At 35.6% G+C, this 17564-nt stretch overlaps 7 protein-coding genes across 9 annotated transcripts; 2 read left to right on the forward strand and 5 right to left on the reverse strand.

The window, feature by feature from the left end:
* The first annotated feature begins 908 nt into the window (after positions 1–908).
* On the forward strand, positions 909–5579 carry LOC107398350 (uncharacterized). 3 transcript variants are annotated; one of them, XR_010333344.1, is made up of 3 exons: positions 3943–4290; positions 4746–5259; positions 5306–5579. XR_010333344.1 is itself a non-coding variant. In XM_015982160.2 (2 exons), exon 1 carries the CDS (start codon positions 987–989, stop codon positions 1593–1595), a length of 609 nt encoding a protein of 202 aa, XP_015837646.2. In that variant the 5' UTR covers positions 909–986; the 3' UTR covers positions 1596–2144; positions 4746–5014. The 3 variants fall into 3 exon arrangements, 1 of the variants encoding a protein (XP_015837646.2); XR_010333343.1 differs by lacking the exon at positions 3943–4290 and adding an exon at positions 4325–4698; XM_015982160.2 differs by lacking the exons at positions 3943–4290; positions 5306–5579 and adding an exon at positions 909–2144 and having other exon boundaries at positions 4746–5014.
* LOC661734 (fatty acyl-CoA reductase wat) lies at positions 5452–7283 on the reverse strand. The gene is made up of 7 exons (XM_967880.4): positions 7092–7283; positions 6794–7042; positions 6604–6749; positions 6448–6560; positions 6140–6397; positions 5913–6093; positions 5452–5864 (listed from the first exon to the last, which is right to left on the reverse strand). Exons 1-7 carry the CDS (start codon positions 7281–7283, stop codon positions 5519–5521), a joined length of 1485 nt encoding a protein of 494 aa, XP_972973.1. The 3' UTR covers positions 5452–5518.
* A 29-nt stretch (positions 7284–7312) lies between these two features.
* Positions 7313–9246, reverse strand: LOC100142513 (fatty acyl-CoA reductase wat-like). Its single transcript, XM_008197479.3, has 7 exons — positions 8948–9246; positions 8657–8905; positions 8472–8617; positions 8315–8424; positions 8011–8265; positions 7783–7963; positions 7313–7737 (listed from the first exon to the last, which is right to left on the reverse strand). Exons 1-7 carry the CDS (start codon positions 9143–9145, stop codon positions 7401–7403), a joined length of 1476 nt encoding a protein of 491 aa, XP_008195701.1. The 5' UTR covers positions 9146–9246; the 3' UTR covers positions 7313–7400.
* A 71-nt stretch (positions 9247–9317) lies between these two features.
* On the reverse strand, positions 9318–9997 carry LOC103313638 (protein suex-1-like). The gene is made up of 2 exons (XM_008197427.3): positions 9837–9997; positions 9318–9789 (listed from the first exon to the last, which is right to left on the reverse strand). The coding sequence occupies exons 1-2, from the start codon at positions 9852–9854 to the stop codon at positions 9412–9414; spliced, it is 396 nt and encodes a 131-aa protein (XP_008195649.1). The 5' UTR covers positions 9855–9997; the 3' UTR covers positions 9318–9411.
* Positions 9998–12702: 2705 nt separating this feature from the next.
* Positions 12703–15066, forward strand: LOC100141618 (probable serine/threonine-protein kinase clkA). The gene is made up of 5 exons (XM_001812946.4): positions 12703–13460; positions 13504–13539; positions 13585–13714; positions 13763–14614; positions 14796–15066. Exons 1-4 carry the CDS (start codon positions 12729–12731, stop codon positions 13825–13827), a joined length of 963 nt encoding a protein of 320 aa, XP_001812998.2. The 5' UTR covers positions 12703–12728; the 3' UTR covers positions 13828–14614; positions 14796–15066.
* Positions 15020–15819, reverse strand: AIMP3 (aaRS-interacting multifunctional protein 3). Its single transcript, XM_008197426.3, has 4 exons — positions 15661–15819; positions 15422–15607; positions 15273–15368; positions 15020–15222 (listed from the first exon to the last, which is right to left on the reverse strand). The coding sequence occupies exons 1-4, from the start codon at positions 15745–15747 to the stop codon at positions 15073–15075; spliced, it is 519 nt and encodes a 172-aa protein (XP_008195648.1). The 5' UTR covers positions 15748–15819; the 3' UTR covers positions 15020–15072.
* A 15-nt stretch (positions 15820–15834) lies between these two features.
* On the reverse strand, positions 15835–17486 carry LOC661515 (elongation factor Tu). The gene is made up of 4 exons (XM_967670.3): positions 16810–17486; positions 16388–16762; positions 16110–16338; positions 15835–16061 (listed from the first exon to the last, which is right to left on the reverse strand). Exons 1-4 carry the CDS (start codon positions 17401–17403, stop codon positions 15868–15870), a joined length of 1392 nt encoding a protein of 463 aa, XP_972763.1. The 5' UTR covers positions 17404–17486; the 3' UTR covers positions 15835–15867.
* Between the last annotated feature and the right edge of the window lie 78 nt (positions 17487–17564).

Here is a 17564-nt window from a genome sequence, read left to right on the forward strand (position 1 = left end):
TTATAAACGGATTGAAGAAGATTAAATTAAAATGAAACGTTGCCAGAAAATTGTGTTTTTTGTGTGATGGCCTAAGAAACACCAAATAGGTACCTATTTCTTTATACCGCAACTAAACAAAATGGACACAAATACATTAAAAATGAATTATTTAATTATTAATTTATTAAAAAGTTTGCCAAGATTATTATTTAAGAAAAAATTTGTTCACTAAGCTTTTATATTATTTATTTAAATTTATGTTTGGGGAGGCGATGCAACTTTGAGCCCCTCCCCCTGAATACGCCCTTCTGTATTTAACTACTAATTAACAGAAGTTAAAATGATGTGTTTTGTGTTCAAAAGCGATCTATCTTTAATTTTATACCTATCTAACAACTTGAAACATCTGTTAAATTACGTTTTCTTGAAAATGCTTATGATAAGTAGCAGAAACGTTGATAATGAAAAATGATGTATTCATAGATTCATCGTCTCATTTTTGGTTTCTATGTAGGCGATTCGTCACAAATGTGTTTCTTCAAATTTGAATCAATTTTCTCGGTACTCACTTTCACCTAAATGAATTAAATTAAGTGCTAAAAGTGTTATAGCATCAACTCAAACAAAACCAACTCTTTGACGCTTTTTGGTCTCTAAAATTAGACCACGCCAAATATACAAACCAAAAAATATCTGATTCTAATTACTTTTACACACCGCACCACCATCAAACCGCAAAATCCTTGTTTATCGAAAAAAATCTCTAAATAAAAGCTTCACTTGTCTTTGACGTTGGTCGTACAGACTCTGTTTACCGAAAAACTTCACACTTTTTGTACCTTAATAAGTAATAAACATTACCGGCTGTTGAAAAGCGTCAATGCTATTTAGTACCTATTAACAAAAATTCGCAAACGATATAAATACGCTTCGATCCCGCCAGTCAATCAATCGAGTTACAAACCCGACTTGAGTGCTACAAAGTGTCAAAACAAGTGAAAAAAATGCAGAAAATATCCCTGTTGTGCCTCCTTGGCGCAATAGCGATTTCATCCCCAATACCCATCGACCCATCCGAATACGAAATCATCGAACTCGTACCCATCTCCACCAACGAGCGACCCACAAGATCGCTCAAAACCGATTTTGGAACCCCCTTAACCGGAATGGAACGCATCACCCGATCGCTCAAAACCGAGGACGGTTTTCCTTTAACCGGAATGGAAAAAATCACAAAACGGTCCCTGGACTTGGACCGGGAGAGGCGACAAATTTTCCTCCCGGGCTTCGCCCGCCATCGCCAGGCCCGCTCGCTTGATGAGGAGGATCTAGACAGGGAGAAACGCCAGATTTTCCTCCCGGCTTTCGCCAGGCACCGGCAAGCAAGGTCCGTTTTTCTTCCCTCGTTTTCTAAAAGTCGACGGGCGAGGTCCGTGGATGCCCTGACGGATATCTTGGACAGTAACGATGTTTTCAAGCGGGAGAGACGCCACGTTTTCCTCCCGACTTTTGCACAAAGGAGGCAAGGCAGGTCTTTGAGGGATGAGGAAAATGAGGACATGGACACGGCCGAAACCGCTGTTTTTCTGCCAGCGTTCGCGCGCAGAGGCTAATTTTTAATTTAGTAATTGTAAAATGTATTGTTTCTATAGCATTAGAAAGCAATAAAAGTATTGTAGCGCATTTTGTATTTGTACAAACCTGAACGATAAGAGACTGTATTTTTTTAGTCAAAATATACTATTTTAAATTATATGTTGCGTTTCTGTTTTATCGCTAATAGACAAAGTATTGAAAGTGGGTGAGTAATATTAGATAAAATGTTATGAAATGTAGTGCAATGTTTTATAATCTTCTAAACCATAAAATGTTTAGGGTTATCACTTCGATGTGTTTAAAAAATCATAATAATTATAACAATATTTGTTTACTGTATTGGTGGTTGCCTATGCATTTAAATAACACGTTTTCTTTTTACAATGGAATACAACAAGAGCTTTATTTATCTCTTATCTATTAAATATTTCTCATCAATCCCCTTAGACATACGTAAGGTTTTTTATTTTACTGTACATAGCATAATACACGTAACACTTTAATCCTAAGTTCAGTTCTACAAAATTCATATCAGTGAATAGTTCTAAGATCTTCTGTATTATGTGGTAAAGAGTTTATGTCCCTGAACATTACATACTCCACATAACACTATTAATTTTGTCGGCCTATGTTCAGTTTTAAAATATCCATGTTAATGCATTGTACCTAAACAGTCCCTGAAATAATTTTTCCTTACAATTGCTTTAGATTCAATCATTTATAACATTTTTTTTACTATAAGTCAAGTGGCACAAGTGACCTATTTTATTGTACAATTTTTTTTCATATTTTTTTGTACAGGGCGAATCAGAAACACGTGTGTTAGTTTTAGCATGTAATAAAACTTGTTAAATAAAACGCAACTTTCCTATACGGAATGGTCCAGCCCAGCTCCCGTCTTCTGTAGCTCTGTTATTACTAAAGTTGGACTTTTGATATTTTGTAGACTTTATTTATACTCTAGGATGCATTTCAGGAAAATATTTTTGATTATACAGAGTGTTCCAAAAAAGTGTGACGTCATAATGAGAGAAAAATTTAATGGCAAGCTATTATTTTTTGTGTTCATTAGGATGCCCTTTTAGTTTCTTACATGTCCTTGAAGTTCTTTTCAAATCGGTTCAGGAATTACTGTTAAAAAAAATAAAAACCAAAAAAAAATCGGTTTTATAACCTGTAGTTTTAAAAATTAATAAAAAATAGAAACAGTGCATTTTTGGTGACATTATTACTAGGTACTTGTTGCCCAAGCAGACTTATCAATTTCGATTGATTGATCTAAGTTACTACAGGGTGTTTACAATTTATTTCCGAACTTTTTATTTTGCTTATTTCAATTGGCAATCCCTCTTTATTTTTATATCATTCGAAGCAGAATTAAAAAACGAACATTTTTTATTATGACAACCCTATTGCAAATCTTAATACTTTTGGACACATTTGCCAAAAACTCATTTTTTCAACTATTTTAGTGACAAATTTTATGAATAAAAAGCAAATATGATTTCAACCTTTGTTCAGTTTTATATCACTTCATGCGGAATTAATAAACAAACATTTGTTTGTATTTCAATCCAGTTGTAGGTCCTAACACATTGAGATTTATTAATCAAAAACTCGTGTTATCAAAATAAAAAAAATTAAAAAATAAAAATGGATGAATGAAAATTACTTTGACAAACAACTAATTGTTTTTGACAAATAACTACTACTATGTCTACAAAATATCAAAAGTCCAACTTTAGTAATAACGGAGCTACAGAAGACGGGAGCTGAACTGGACCACGTTTTGCAAAATTGTTATTTATAATTTTCATTGTTTTTCTCCTTCTTTCTGTGCAACCGAGCCTGTCAGAGTTTAATAATTAGTTTTTATTTATAGCAACAATTTTTATTGTTGTTTTAAATTGTTTAAATTGCCCGTTTCTATCACAACGAAAATAGTTCGGCTCTTTTATTTTTGTACCCATAGGCAGGTACACGTTTCGGTATGTTATCTTTTTACAAATTTTAAGTAAATTTGCGATTTTTTATTGAAAAATTACAAATAGAAAAGATTGAGTTCTGTTATCTGTTAAAATTAAGACACGAATTTCTTATACATCCTGTATAAGGTTTGTAAACATTTAGGTAAAATCGTAGAACAATAAATAGGTTTGCGTCTTACATTAAGGAATTATTTTATTTAATAATTTTGATATAAGTAAACTTTAACCATAAAAAATTACAAACTTTTATTGAAAAACCAACTTATAAATTATTGTAACTTAATGCAAATCATCATTTTCACGACTGTTTTAACCAACAATATCGAATTTCACCTAGTTTTGCAATTTTTGCCTGCGGCTGTGCTCTCTTTCAAACTTCGTGGTATTACTCATAACAAACAGTATTTATTAAAAAATAATTTTTGTTTACTTATTTTCGGGCCACGTGTTACACAGTAGCTACCTGCCAAAATATTTACCTTGCTAATTTGACGACTCAATTCTACTATTATGTATTAAAATTAAAATATAATAGTTAAAGTGATAAATGATGCCATGAATCACTTACTTTTCTTAGCTGTGATACCACCAAATTTGGAATATTTTAAAATAATTTTCGTCGAAAAGATGACAGTAATTTTTCTTTCTAGTCAAATATTTGCAAATTCAAGTAGGACAGTTAAACAGTCTTATGCAATCCGTGAGCGAGGAGGAAGTGATTTAAGTGAGTTTTCGGACATTTGAAAATATAATGAAGCATTGTATTTGTTACTTTTGCTTTCGCGCAAATATTTTGTTTGAAGTCGAAGAAAACAAAAGAAATTTCCATAATCCGTTTTATCTGTTTTAGTAATTATCCCAAAACAATGTCAACAATGTACTTTTCCTAGCCACTTGCGCCACACTTCCGAATTTTGATGGTCATTATTTAATCTAAATAAATTACTTTCAATGCGCCTTCCATGACTCTCGAAATTTCTCTAACATTGATCCATTTAGTCCACTCGTATTAACAATGTTAAAAACTGGCCTTTTATTTACACAACACATTAACAATTATTATTATATCAGCTATATATTCGAGACCAATTCGCATTTTCCATCAGTCGAAATACTTACTTAACACAGTCAGGTACAAAGTGTTCAGAATGGCGAAAGTACTTTTGTTTTTCACTCTAGTGGTGGCATTTACAAGTTTGTGCGTTTGCCGACCCATGGAGAGTCCCACACGACCCAGAAGGTACATCAGCGAACTGGAACCACCCAGAGGAGAAGTAATACAAGACACACTGAAATACCCAGACCACACGTTCATCTTCGTGCCCTTTTTCTCAGTCCGGAGGTACTACGAATACAAACGAAGATTGGTCTAGAAAAATTAGCCACGTGTTGCAATCGCAAAGACTGATTGACTGTATTTATTTGTCTTGTAATAAATTATTTTTTGTTAGTTTTGTGTTTTATTTTTTGTTGTTTTTCTCTTTAGTAAAAACAAAAATAGACAAGCTGTGTTATTTACCTTGTCCTGAAATATTTTTCAAGTGCCGTAAATGCGCTTTTTCCTAATTAACACACTAGTTAGCACCTTTTTTGTTGCTCAAAGTCACGAGTATATAATGAGACGTGTTGAAAATTAGTCACTGATTTATTCTCGAACAAGAAACTTTGAGTGTCAAAAATGAATTTGTTTTCCGTAAGTACTTTATCGATTGTTAATTGTTGTTTATGTGCTTTTGCAGATTATTACTGTGATTGTAATTTTAATAAATGTTGTTCTGGCGTTTCCAACGAGTCACGACGAAGAGTTGGAGGACTTGGAAGTGGCTGAAGGACTTGTTTTCCGGCCATTATTCGTCTACAGGATACAACAACAAAGACGAACAAATCGGCAAAGAAATTAATTTATTAAATTTTTTTGTATTACAATTTCTGGTAAAAAAGATTGATTTGTTTTATAAAAACATTGAAAAGACACTGTAAAACATTTTGAAAATAAAATAACAAACAAAAGCAGTGAACGTATAATGAAGAAAAGCCAAGAAGTAAAGTTTCCTCTTTTTTCTGGGCATATCGTCTAGAGTCTCTTTAAACATGAACACATTTCCGTATCTTATTGCGTTTTCTAGATAGGGGTTCCACTCAATGTTGCTTAAATCGAATGTGAACAAGTCTCTATCAAGAGTATTCAAGCTTCGCCACAAGTTTTTAACATTCCGGCTGTCAAACTGAAATCGTGTGCAACAGAAATACGACGTAACGTCCATTAATTTGTTGATTTTTCTGTACTCTCGAGTGGCTCTAAAAACTTGTAATTAAATAAACAACGGTAATAGAATAACTAATTACATCGGTTTTCTCCCCAAGAACGTCAAAACGATATCCACGATGTACGGCAAAAGTATGTGAAAAATAAAAATACGTATCTTGTGGTAATAATAATTTTCTGTGTACGAGCAGCTCGGGAACCAAAACATTTTTCCCGAAGGTGACTTCCATTTCATTCTCTCTGCAACGTCGGCATAATCTCCTACAACCAATTGTAAAGCGGAATTTTTGATTTAAATGTTAATTACCGGCTGTTATAGGCCGTTCTGGTACAAAATTGTAAATTGGGACTGGGTCATTTGTTAGGCATTTTTGGTTATTAGACAAATGCCAGGTCACTGCCAGTAAGCAGTTCACAACGTAATCGCACGGCACGGTATGAATTGGGTTCAACTTTTTCAAATATATGCTCCTAATTCCACCTAGAATTATCCCCGCCCCTAGACCTACTATCCCATAGAGGTTGTCAATCCAGCCAGGGAGAGGCTCCTCAAGTGAAGAGATAACTACAATTCATATCACTTGAACTTTTGGCTAAAATAATTTAAAGAATTACTAATCCCAGGTCGTATTATAGCCAACGGTAGGCCCTTTGCTTGTCTTTTGATAAGGTCTTCAGCAACACTTTTACTAAAGGTGTAAACATTTGGCCACTTATCCTTCAATAATCTGAGAGAAAATTGAAATAAAAAAAATAAAAAATTGTACTCACTCTGGTGTAAGAACTTCGAGAGTTTCGTCGTTGAGACTGTCAACGAGACGAAACAAATTTTCGGCTCGTATCACAGGTTCGTAAAACTTTTCGTGAAGACAGTCCGGAGACGGATTCCAGTACGCCGTTGAAACGTAAATAAGTGCCTAAAACCGTAGCTGCACTTTTGCAAAACACACGGAGTTTTTACCTTCAAGTTGGTTATTTCCTTAGCCAAGTTTAAAGTCTCACCCACACTTCTGATATTACTGTTAACTGCATTTCGAAGCTTTTGGTCAAATCGCACGTCGGCGGCCGCACTTACAACAACAGTAACTTCGTTAATCAAAATATTGCGAACTTGTTGTGATAAACCCAAGTTCGGTTGAGAGCAGTCTCCTTCAATCATTTGGATTTTTTCGAAAAAGTTTGGCCGCATCTTTTTCATTTTCTCAAAACACTGCGGTCCATTACGCCAAAAATGCGTACAAATTTTTAGTGCTACTTACAACAAAGTCGAAAAGCTTTCTAAATCTCTCCTCGGGTGAAACTCCCTTTTTTGGGCGCACAATAATGTAGATGGTTTTCAAGTCGTAACATACTCGCAGCAACTTCTCGATTAGAACTTTCCCGATAAATCCCGTCCCTCCGGTGATGAAAATCGTCTGGCCGCGGAAAAAATTCTGTATGTCACTCTCCATGTTTGGGCACGCACTAATTAAGACACCGATTTCTGGTTTAATATAACTTCTTTTATTTAAATCTTAAAGCTAAAATCACAATAGTGTTCCCTTGACCTCACCCCTCTACATCCATATTTATAAAAAAAGTGTGTAAAGTAAATGAATCGCTAGAAAAGCAATCAATGCGGTTACAGCGTAATGAGCAAATGCGAAAATCATCAATCTGCGTTTTCTTTTCGGCAAATCGCCGAGTGTTTGTTTAAAAACGAAGTGTTGGCTCCACTTTACGCTCTCCACCATGTACGGTTCCCAGTCGATTCCGCTGAAATCAAAATTGAACATTTCTTTGTCCTTTTCTGACATTTGCTGCCACAAGTGTTTCAGATTTGTGTTTTCAAACTGGAATAAAGTCGTGCGAAAGTAATGCGTTAATTCGAGAAATTTGTTGATCTTTCCGTAAAATTTTGTTGCCCTAAAATAATTGCGTAAATGCAGAATTATCAAATCAATTAATTACACTGGCTTCCGGTTTAGACAAATTAAAACGCCGTCAACAATAAGTGGAAGTAGTAAGTGGAAAATGAAAAGTCGTAACTTGTGGTAGTAGTAACACTGGGTGTATGAACAACTGGGGAAATAGAACATATTTCCCATCGGATATAACCATTTGGATTTTTCGACGTACACAGCCACGTCACCTTAAAAAAATTAAATACGAATGCCACTACGTTAATCTAGTTCGTACTGTTGATGATGCAGTCGTCAGGAACACAACTGTAAATTTGAATTGGATTTTCGAGAGATCTGTTTTGGTTGGATAAGTTCCAAGTTGTTGCTAGCAAGAAGTTTGCGAGAAAGTCGCACGGAACAAGATGGGCTGGGTATTTTTTTATATAATAAATGCTCCTTATAGCGCCAAGGAGGATTCCTGTTGTTTGACCATTTATGCCATACAAATTGTCAACCCATCCTGCCACAGGTTCCTCAATCGAACTAATAACTATAAAACAATGTACAATTTTTCGAATTATTGACTAACTTTTATTCACCGATGGCTGGTCGTATTATGGCCAGTGGCAGACCTTTTCCTTCTCTTTTAATAAGATCCTCAGCTACACTTTTAGTGAAGGTGTAAACGTTTGGCCATTTCTTCAAAATACTGCACAAAAGTAAAGGAAATTTCGAAATTAATTTTCGATTTTCTACCTTTGCTCTAGAACTTTCAACATTTTATTGTCGAGTGCCTCAACTAGATGTAACAAATTTTCCGCAGAGATAAGAGGTTTGTAAAATTTTTCAGAAATCCGGGCATGATCAGGGTTTGAGAACGCCGTAGAAACATAAATCATAGCCTAAGACATTACTCGCAACTTGTTAACAGTAAATCTTACTTTTAAATTTAAAACTTCCTTTGCCAAGTCTAGAGTCTCTTTAACATTTCTTACATTATTGTTGACTCCTTGTCTCAGATCTTGATCAAATCTCACATCGGCCGCTGCACTTATAATCACTGTGACCTCTTTTTTCAAAATTTCGCGCACTTGGCTCGAGAGACCTAACAGTGGTTCGGAACAATCACCTTGAATCATTTGAATTTTCTCACGAAAGTTTGGCCGCAGCTCTTTGACTCGCTCAAAACACTGATTTTTTCTTCACAAAAATGTAGAAAGTGCAGTACTTACAGCCATATCGAAAAGTTTTTGAAACCTCTCGCCCGAAGATTGTGTCTTTTTCGCTCTGACAAGAACGTAAATCATTTTAAGGTCGTAACAAGCTCGCAATAATTTTTCTATTACGACCTTTCCGACAAAACCTGTACCACCAGTGATGAAGATCGTCTGGTCGCGGAAAAAATCTTGTATGTCACTCTTTACATCCATGATAACTGCACCACTAGTGCCCTTTTCTAAATATTGTTGTGCGAATGCAAAAGGTCACACAGACATGTTTTGCTTGACTTGCAAATGTGTCCATTAATTTAAAACTGGTAAAACAATGAAAGAATAATAATTATTATTTACATTGTAATGACGCAAAGAGGGTAGGCCTTGGTTTAATTGAATGATAACATTTATTTATTTTTTTGATTTATTACAAAAAGTCAGTACATGATTCTTAAATTAATGAAATTGCACAATTTACCTAACTAACCCCAATAGTACCTGCTTCCACCCCACCCCCAGCCGCCGCCGTATCCGCCCCAGCCGCCGAACCCCCGCCCATAGCCGCCCCATCCGTACCCGCGTCTCCATCCTCCCCCGTAGCCTCCGTAACCTCCGTAATACGGACGTCTGTAGTAGCCACCACCCCACCCCCAGAACGTATTCGCCGTGTCCAAGTCGGACTTTTCTTCAGCTGGGGGCCCCAAGTCCGACTCGTTTTTGTCAGTGGGCTGGGCTTCAGGTGTGTCTAGACGTTTTTCAGCAGGAACCGCTTGGGGTTGCGGCTGAATTTCCTGCTGCTTGTCGTCGATTGGGACTGCTGAGCAGGAGAGGAGGAAAATTGCCACAAGGGCACCCAGTATCTAAAGAACGAATTTGAATTGAAAGAAAAAAAAATGGAGACACTTACCGATAATTTGTGCAGCATCTTGCCAGTGTCTACAAGTGTTTGGCAATGAAACTACAAGTGGAGGCTTTTATAACGAAACCTAAAGGCTGATGACCGGCTGATCAGTGCTCTGTCTTCCATAGCGTCTGGTCAAGGCCAGCGATGCACCTCGGAGATGCTGCAAGAACTCCGCCAAGCCACGCGAGTTCAAGTGCAACATAATTTTCACAGTGTTTTTGTTGGTTTCGCCAATAGTAAACAATTTTGGCAATTTTTTAGAGACTCCCCTTGTCACTTATTTGATTTATTGATCTTTGTCTCATTTTTATCAAACAAAAGTTGCTGTAAAAGGCAACAACACGGCCTGACCGGGGAAATCCAACGGACCTTTACCAACTGACAAACAAAAGTGATGCAAGCTCTCCGAATTTGAATAAAATTTTCGTTGATTTATAATATTGTCACATATTTGGGAAAGACCGAACGCTCATGAAAGCACGTTTCAGGTTTCATTACGTTTAAAGACCAGTGTTATTATTTTTTCATTCGATTTAATGTAAGGACACAGTTGACAGAAATTGCTACGATTTACATAAAAGGTGTGTTGCAATGAGTAACTCGGATAATTATTGTTATTGTGTCCGCATTTGTTGCAATAAAAGTTTTATGGCAATTGGACAATGCGTGGTTAATTTCTATTCGATGTGTTTTGAAAACGCAAGTAAAAATTGTGTTATAGCAATTAAACCGTAGCGTGGTTTATTATTTTAATTGTATTTTTAAATTTGCGAATCTGCAGTATGATTATTAGAAAGTAGATATAGAGATTAAAAAAATCAAATACAGGATTGTATCAGAAATACGTGTATTAATTTTACTACGTAATAAAATTCATCGAGTACAAGTTTGGAAAAAATGCTGAAATAAGTCAAGTCAGGTCAAAAAAGTCAGTTTCAAAAATGTTTGGAAAAAATGCTGAAACTGGTCAATTTTAGTTTAGAGAAGGGCCAAATTTTATCTTAGTTATAAAGTTATTCGTGCATCCCTCTTGAGCCTAGAGCTACCCCTTCAAAAAATTTAATTGGCAAGACTCATTATTTTGAAGTTGCTTTCATTGTCTATGCAACTATGTACTTTTTTTAAATTTTCAACGATTTGATGTTGAAAATTTTAAAGTTATTATTAAAATTTTCAAAATTGACAGTCTAAATAATGCTCTGGCTTAGATTTTGGAGAAGTTTTTTGATATGGATAGATAAAAAAATGCTATCTTATCTAGACTACTGTTTTTAAAAATCGATTGTACCATTTTTTAAAAATTTGGAGTGGACATTTTACCAATACATTAGTTAAAATGAAATAACTACTTTTATTTCCTCTCACAGAAATCTGGTCAATGTTCTCTAAAAGAAATCGTTTAAAATTGAAAAAAAAATAGTATTTGCTATTTATCATTTTAAAGAAGTGGGTTTGTTAATTTAAAGTAACAATATTACCGCAAATATTATTTCTGAACCTGTTAATGGCAAAAAACGTTCGAAATTTGAACGAGAGGGTTCAAGATAAACAGTTTTCAAAATATGAATGATCGTAAATCAATTTCGTGAGTCTCGATAATAAATCGGTCAAAATTAAAAAAAATGTACATGGTTGCATAGACGATGAAACCAGCTTCAAAATGATGTATTATTCGACCCATCTTGCCGTTTAAATTTTTTGAAGAGATAGCTCTGAGCGTCAGAGAAATGCAGAAAAGAAAAAACTTCAAATCTAAGATAAAATTTGGTCCTTCTTTAAACTAAAATTTACCTGTTTCAGCATTTTTTACAAACTTGGACGAGATTGGAGATTTCAAAATTTATTATTATTATAAAATATTTTATTATTTTCATAATAAATTATATAAAACATTTTCTTTCTTTTGTGTAAACGAATTCGTTAGTGTTTAGTAATCAGTTTGGATTCATAAAACAATTTTTATTGTTGTTTTAAATTGTTCAAATTGTTTTTATTACAACGCAAATAGTTCGCTTCCCTTTATTTTTGTACCCATAGGCGGGAAAAATGTTTTATTTGCTGAGCTCTGTTACCTGTTAAAATTAACACACATATTTCTGATACATTTTGTATATTTATAAGTAAATTTTCGAAATACGCATGGCATTATTTTTAAAAGAAATATCAATTATCCAAAAACGTTTTCAACATTCTTCGTTATTTTGCAATTAATTTAAAAGAGCGTTTGTTAATCTCTATTAATTTGCATTGATTAATAAATTTGTATTTTATTTTTTTTTTGGAAAATGTAAGATCGAAGGCCAACCGTAAATTGATCCTACTATCACACAAAACCCATCCAAGTATGCCAAGTAGGTACATAAATATTCTAATTCGCCAGTCATCAGATCATTCCTCAAGTAAATTTACGATTATTGCAAAATCACAATCAAGTCAAAGTCGCGGCTGTGAAAAAATGAATTGAATTAAAAAATCGCGACGAATCTCCTCTGGAAATTTATTCAAGAATTACAAGTCATTAAGTCCAGTTGAATGAACTCGTCGATCAAAAAAATCTGGTCACGATTTCATCAACCCCGAAAAAATAACAGATCAAAGATTAACAAAAAATAATAGTCTCGCCGGTGCTAATTTTCCTCTTTCAAGGCAACAAGTTTCAAAGTCAAGTGCACAACCACGAAAGTAAAAGTTTTCTTTCATTCAACGAAGTCGTGAGGACGCGATGACCTTTCTTGTGTGTGCCATCATTAATTTAACCATACAGTTCCGAATGAAATAATAGGACACATCAATGTCCATCGAATAATTATCGTAATTAGCTTTAGAAAAATGTGACAGGTTTTGTTTAGGCAAATTTATAAAACCAACAATGATATCTCCCCGAATTAGTTCAATATGAATCGTTACGTACTTTGCGTCATTTTAGTTCTCCAAATTTATCCAAAATTGAGTCAAACACTTGAAAACAACAATGGAAATAAATTAGGCGACGTTCTGAAAAATCACACAAAATCGATCTACAACTCCACGAAAAATCAAAATGAAGACGAGAATATTATGAAGCAAGAGACGCACAAATTGTTGTCGGAATGTGGCGTCGAGAGTGACAATAGCTACGATGATGATGACTCTTACGGTACCAGAAGAGGAAATAAGAGAAGAGGCAATAATTACGATAACTTCGGTAACCGGAAAAGACCAAACAGACGTTACAGTGGAAATGAGAGTAACAATTATAACCGTTACGGTAACCGTAACCGCGGTAATCGTTACTCTGGTAACGATGACGAAAATAACTCGAACGAAAGCACAAATCGTGGCAACAGGCGTAACAACGGTAACCGTAATCGTTATAATAACGAAAACTATAGCGACGAGGAAGATTCAAACGAGTCCAATCAAAGTAACAACCAGAGAAGGTATAACCGGACAATGTCAAATACCGGTTACTACTATGGCGACGGCGGTTACCATAACGAATGTAACGATAACCATGGTTACCGCAACCAGTGGCGCCCGTTTGGTGGTAACGTCGGTTACGATTATGGTAACATGAGACGTGGTTATGGCAGGAATCTTGATATGAATTTGAGGGCGAAGAGGTCCAATGATAATGACGACTCACAGGTGCGTAAAAATTGTCATTTCAAATGGTAATATTTGTTTTTAGTGTGTGAGTCAGTGTGTTTTCGGCTATTTGGAAGTGGTAAGTATCGAAAATTGGGAATTTTTCGTTTCGAAATTTTTCTAGTTGGACGATAATCGAGTACCGTCCGAAACGTTGGTCATTAAGTGGCTTCAGGACCACTTATCGAACGATATGAAGCGTATTCGGGCACTTCGTGAGGCTCGCAGGTGTTTCGCAAGATTGTCCACGTCAGGTAACAGCGTTTTTGGGTTTGCGTTCCGTCTGATTCCGATATTTTCAGATACCGAGGATGGTTGCGAGTTTTCGCAGTCGCTGTCCAAGTGTCTAAATTTAGAACTTGAATGATTGTAATGTGTGCACTGTTCGATAATAAATTTGAATAAATCCCGCAAATTGCGTTTATTTTAACCTTGAGGGTGGCGTATTCAAAGCACGACGCCTCCAAACGGAAAACGAAACGTCGTGTCATCTTTTCGTTAAATTCAACATTGTTTGTAAGGATGGAATATGTATCAGCCATTTACAATTACGATGGCGAAAAAGACCTTGATATTGTCGCGCATCTGTACTGTTTTTCTTTTTGCAAATCCGGATAAAGCGAAGGCCGTCCTCTCACGCATCGGCTCACCGTTTCTTCATCGACTTCTTGTTTCACGAATTAGTTACACAGCGACAAACAAAAAGCAAATAATTGCGCTTCCTTTGGGATAAATCTTGATGACTAGACAAGACACGAGTTCGTGGAAGTTGCAGAAAAACAGCCTTGCGTGAAAACAATAAAAGGCCTATTTTAACACCAATTTTTAATTATCTCACGTGCGCATCGTTTTTTATTGTTATAATTTAAATTAGAAATACGTGTTGGCTGGATTTGTATGGACGAGATCTAGATAAATTGAAAAACAATAACTTCCTACTGATGAATAATAAACAATTATCGTTTTTCTTACCGCAGTACTAATGAGTGAAGGGAGAGACTCATTTTAAATTCTAATTTTTTTAATGCATCTGTGCAAGTCATGTCCAATCCTAATAAAGATGTCCTAAGAAACTATAAAGGGGTCATCTCTTTGTCCACTCCGACATTCATTCCCAAGTGTTCGAGTTTTTAAGTGCCATCATGAAATTTACGGTGAGAATCTATATTATTTAGCACTAACAGTTATTACATTTTTTGTTTATTTATATTTGTTTTAATAATATTTTTTTTTTGAAAAAAAAATCCAAAATTATGTGGTCTAGGCAACCAACAATACAATTCATAAATTAATTTTTTTTATTTAATAAATTGTTAATTTTGTTATTCTTTTTAGACGCTTTGCTTTGTTGTAATCCTTTTTGCTGCCGCCCTCGCTGTGCCAATGCCCTTTCCGGCAGCCCCCATCGCCGGCCCGGAAAAAGACCTCAAATCATCGGAAAGTGCTTACATATACCCCTACGCATACCCGTATTACTACTGGGGCCACTACCCTTACCTAATCTATGGCAAATAATTCCAAATTGTTCATTTCAGCACATAATGAATAAGTAACAGACCCTATGTAGAATTGTTTTATTAATAAATAATTGCATACATAAAAATAATTTTATTTATCGCCTTGCTGGGGCCACACTTGCTAAATAAAGCGTGTCAAAGTTTACCAATTTATTTGACTGGCGAATTGAAGAGTTTTGTTGCAAATTGTCAAACCAGCGAGAAACGTGTGAATATTTTTCTTTCTCCAAAATCGATAACTTGCCCTTGAAAAGTCATTTGTTACACAATCGTCACAATTAGAAATAATATTTACCATTATATCTTGCAAAAAGTAGTAAAGAAAAACATCAGCAATTGTTAATTTGTGGGCAACTAAATACGTCCTTGTGGCCAAAACTGCGTTAAGTTCCTAAAATTAAATAAGAGACGTGGAAACAGTTCATAAAACACAATTAAAATTACTTTTAAGATTTGCTGGGGGTTGTCTGCCTTAGCCACGTAAACAAACCCATACTCAATCCATTGACGAATCAGGGCTTTTTCTAAGTCTGAACAGCCTTCCAAACTTGCTTTTCCTTCTTTTACCAATTCAAGAATTATGTTAATATAGCCGGAACTTGTGTTTTTGTTGACAACACGCACAGGCATCTAAAATTGCATTTTTGCGTAAAAAATAGAAATTCTTCAAATATAAAGCATACAGAATCATCATCAAGGGTGATTTTGCCAGGCTGGACCTTCAGAAAAGTAGCAATTTGATTTAAAGGCTTTAAAGCATTTACAACCATTTTGAGGTTAGAATTTTGACAAGTCAAACGTCAAATCCTAAACCTGGGCTGTCAAGGACTAGGTTTAATTATTAAAAAAAATACACAAAAACCTAATCGTTTATTATTGTAAAATTAAATTCATCCCAATTCAAGTTTGCCTAAATTTTTCGTAATTACAACTTCAGGGAGAGTGGCAGTGATAATTCCAGTCGCTACTGTTACTTTATTTTCCCTAATTGTAAAGGTTTGCCCAGGCAGCATTACCATTTTTGATAAAAGTGTAAGTTCAACTTGTCCATGTTCACCGGGCATTATCATTTCAACACCTTTAGCTACAAATATGTGATGAGGTAACAACCTATAGAAAATATCAAACAAACCTAGATCAACTCTACACGATATACTCCAGGTTTTGCTAAACAACTGTTGGATGTATTTTCCCGTGACAGGTTTCGATCTACCGCCTTCATTTTTCGCTAGGAAGTAAATGCTTCCAGCAAACCTATTCGATAACGTAACACTATTTGCTTGGCACAATAGCATCCCTCTTTGGATATCTTTCAGTTTCACGTTTCGTAGCAAAAGACCGACGTTTTCGCCAGCTTTTGCCTGAAATTTCATCGTGAGATCAAAGTGATGTAATGATTTATTTTCTCACTTCAGGGACACTTTTTTTGAAAACTTGTATATCTCCGATTGTTGTCTTTAATTTTGTGTCAAAACCCACGAGTTCAGAACTTGCGTTTTTCTTGACAATTCCTCTATGAATAGTTCCTACAACGACTGTCCCTCTCCCGGGGACAAGGAAAGTGTTGTCAATGGGGACCATAAAAGGTGACTTAAAATCACGTTCAGGCACTGGAATATACTCATCCAGAGTGTCCAACAATTTCCTAATTGCTTTCTCCCCAAATTCTGACTGTTCCCCTTCTAAAGCTTTCAACGCAGACCCACAAATCACTGGTGCATTTTCACTGTCAAACCCGAAATCTTCCAACAACTCCCTAATTTCGAGCTCAACCAACTCTAAAACCTACAATCCCAGCTTACAACATAAACCAATCACAAATTATCTTTTGCCTCATTATCCACCAAGTCGGCTTTATTCACAAAAACCACAATGTTCTTCACCCCGACTTGCTTCGCAAGCAGCAGGTGTTCCCTGGTTTGGGGCATTTGGCCGTCGGTAGCCGCCACGACTAAAATAGCCCCATCCATTTGGGAGGCCCCCGAGATCATATTTTTGATGAAATCGGCATGCCCGGGACAGTCAGTGTGAGCGTAATGGCGCTTTTTCGTGCTGTAGCCCACATGGGCCGCGTTTATCGTAATTCCGCGCGCCTTTTCTTCGGGGGCTTTGTCAATCTCGTCGTACGAGACGTAGGAGGCAAGACCATCTTTTTGCAATATTTTAGTGATGGCAGCGGTTAGGGTGGTTTTTCCGTGATCGACATGTCCAATTGTACCCACATTAATGTGTTTTTTGTCGGCGATATCCGAATATTTTCGAAAATTTAGCGCCGGACGTGACAGATTGAGGTTAGGTGACACTCGGTGACATAACCGGTACGAAAATATGAAACTGTTTTGCAAGGATGTGCCACTTGACGAGGAAAATAGTGCCTTTTGAGGCGAAAAGACTTGGACTAGCTTTAGAAGTTTCAATTTGGACATTTTTGTAATTTTTGAGAGGGTCAAATTGTCAACCCTCACATCTCAACATCTCATCCTCATTATATCTTATTTACTAAAAATCTCATAATATGAAATTTTCTCGTCTTTTCTTATGTAAAAATTTGAAACTAATATAAAATGATGATATTAACTTTGCCGTG

The sequence above is a fragment of the Tribolium castaneum genome, chromosome 3, assembly GCF_031307605.1.
Source record: "Tribolium castaneum strain GA2 chromosome 3, icTriCast1.1, whole genome shotgun sequence".
Taxonomy (NCBI): domain Eukaryota; kingdom Metazoa; phylum Arthropoda; class Insecta; order Coleoptera; family Tenebrionidae; genus Tribolium; species Tribolium castaneum.

Coding starts and splice junctions, on each gene's coding strand:
- LOC661515 (XM_967670.3), bottom strand. CDS start 17,403: ATGTCCAAATTGAAACTTCTAAAGCTAGTCCAAGTCTTTTCGCCTCAA. Junction 16,763..16,809: donor CCGACTTGGTGGATAATGAG/GCAAAAGATAAT, acceptor CTGGGATTGTAG/GTTTTAGAGTTGGTTGAGCT. Junction 16,062..16,109: donor ATCGTGTAGAGTTGATCTAG/GTTTGTTTGATA, acceptor ACATATTTGTAG/CTAAAGGTGTTGAAATGATA.
- LOC100141618 (XM_001812946.4), top strand. CDS start 12,729: ATGAATCGTTACGTACTTTGCGTCATTTTAGTTCTCCAAATTTATCCA. Junction 13,461..13,503: donor ATGATAATGACGACTCACAG/GTGCGTAAAAAT, acceptor ATTTGTTTTTAG/TGTGTGAGTCAGTGTGTTTT. Junction 13,540..13,584: donor TTTTCGGCTATTTGGAAGTG/GTAAGTATCGAA, acceptor AAATTTTTCTAG/TTGGACGATAATCGAGTACC.
- AIMP3 (XM_008197426.3), bottom strand. CDS start 15,747: ATGGTTGTAAATGCTTTAAAGCCTTTAAATCAAATTGCTACTTTTCTG. Junction 15,608..15,660: donor TCACCCTTGATGATGATTCT/GTATGCTTTATA, acceptor ATGCAATTTTAG/ATGCCTGTGCGTGTTGTCAA. Junction 15,369..15,421: donor ACCCCCAGCAAATCTTAAAA/GTAATTTTAATT, acceptor ATTTAATTTTAG/GAACTTAACGCAGTTTTGGC.
- LOC661734 (XM_967880.4), bottom strand. CDS start 7,283: ATGGAGAGTGACATACAGAATTTTTTCCGCGGCCAGACGATTTTCATC. Junction 6,561..6,603: donor CTCGAAGTTCTTACACCAGA/GTGAGTACAATT, acceptor ATTTTCTCTCAG/ATTATTGAAGGATAAGTGGC. Junction 5,865..5,912: donor TTCTTGGGGAGAAAACCGAT/GTAATTAGTTAT, acceptor ACAAGTTTTTAG/AGCCACTCGAGAGTACAGAA.
- LOC107398350 (XM_015982160.2), top strand. CDS start 987: ATGCAGAAAATATCCCTGTTGTGCCTCCTTGGCGCAATAGCGATTTCA.
- LOC100142513 (XM_008197479.3), bottom strand. CDS start 9,145: ATGGATGTAAAGAGTGACATACAAGATTTTTTCCGCGACCAGACGATC. Junction 8,618..8,656: donor AGGAAGTTTTAAATTTAAAA/GTAAGATTTACT, acceptor GTAATGTCTTAG/GCTATGATTTATGTTTCTAC. Junction 8,425..8,471: donor TTGAAAGTTCTAGAGCAAAG/GTAGAAAATCGA, acceptor ACTTTTGTGCAG/TATTTTGAAGAAATGGCCAA.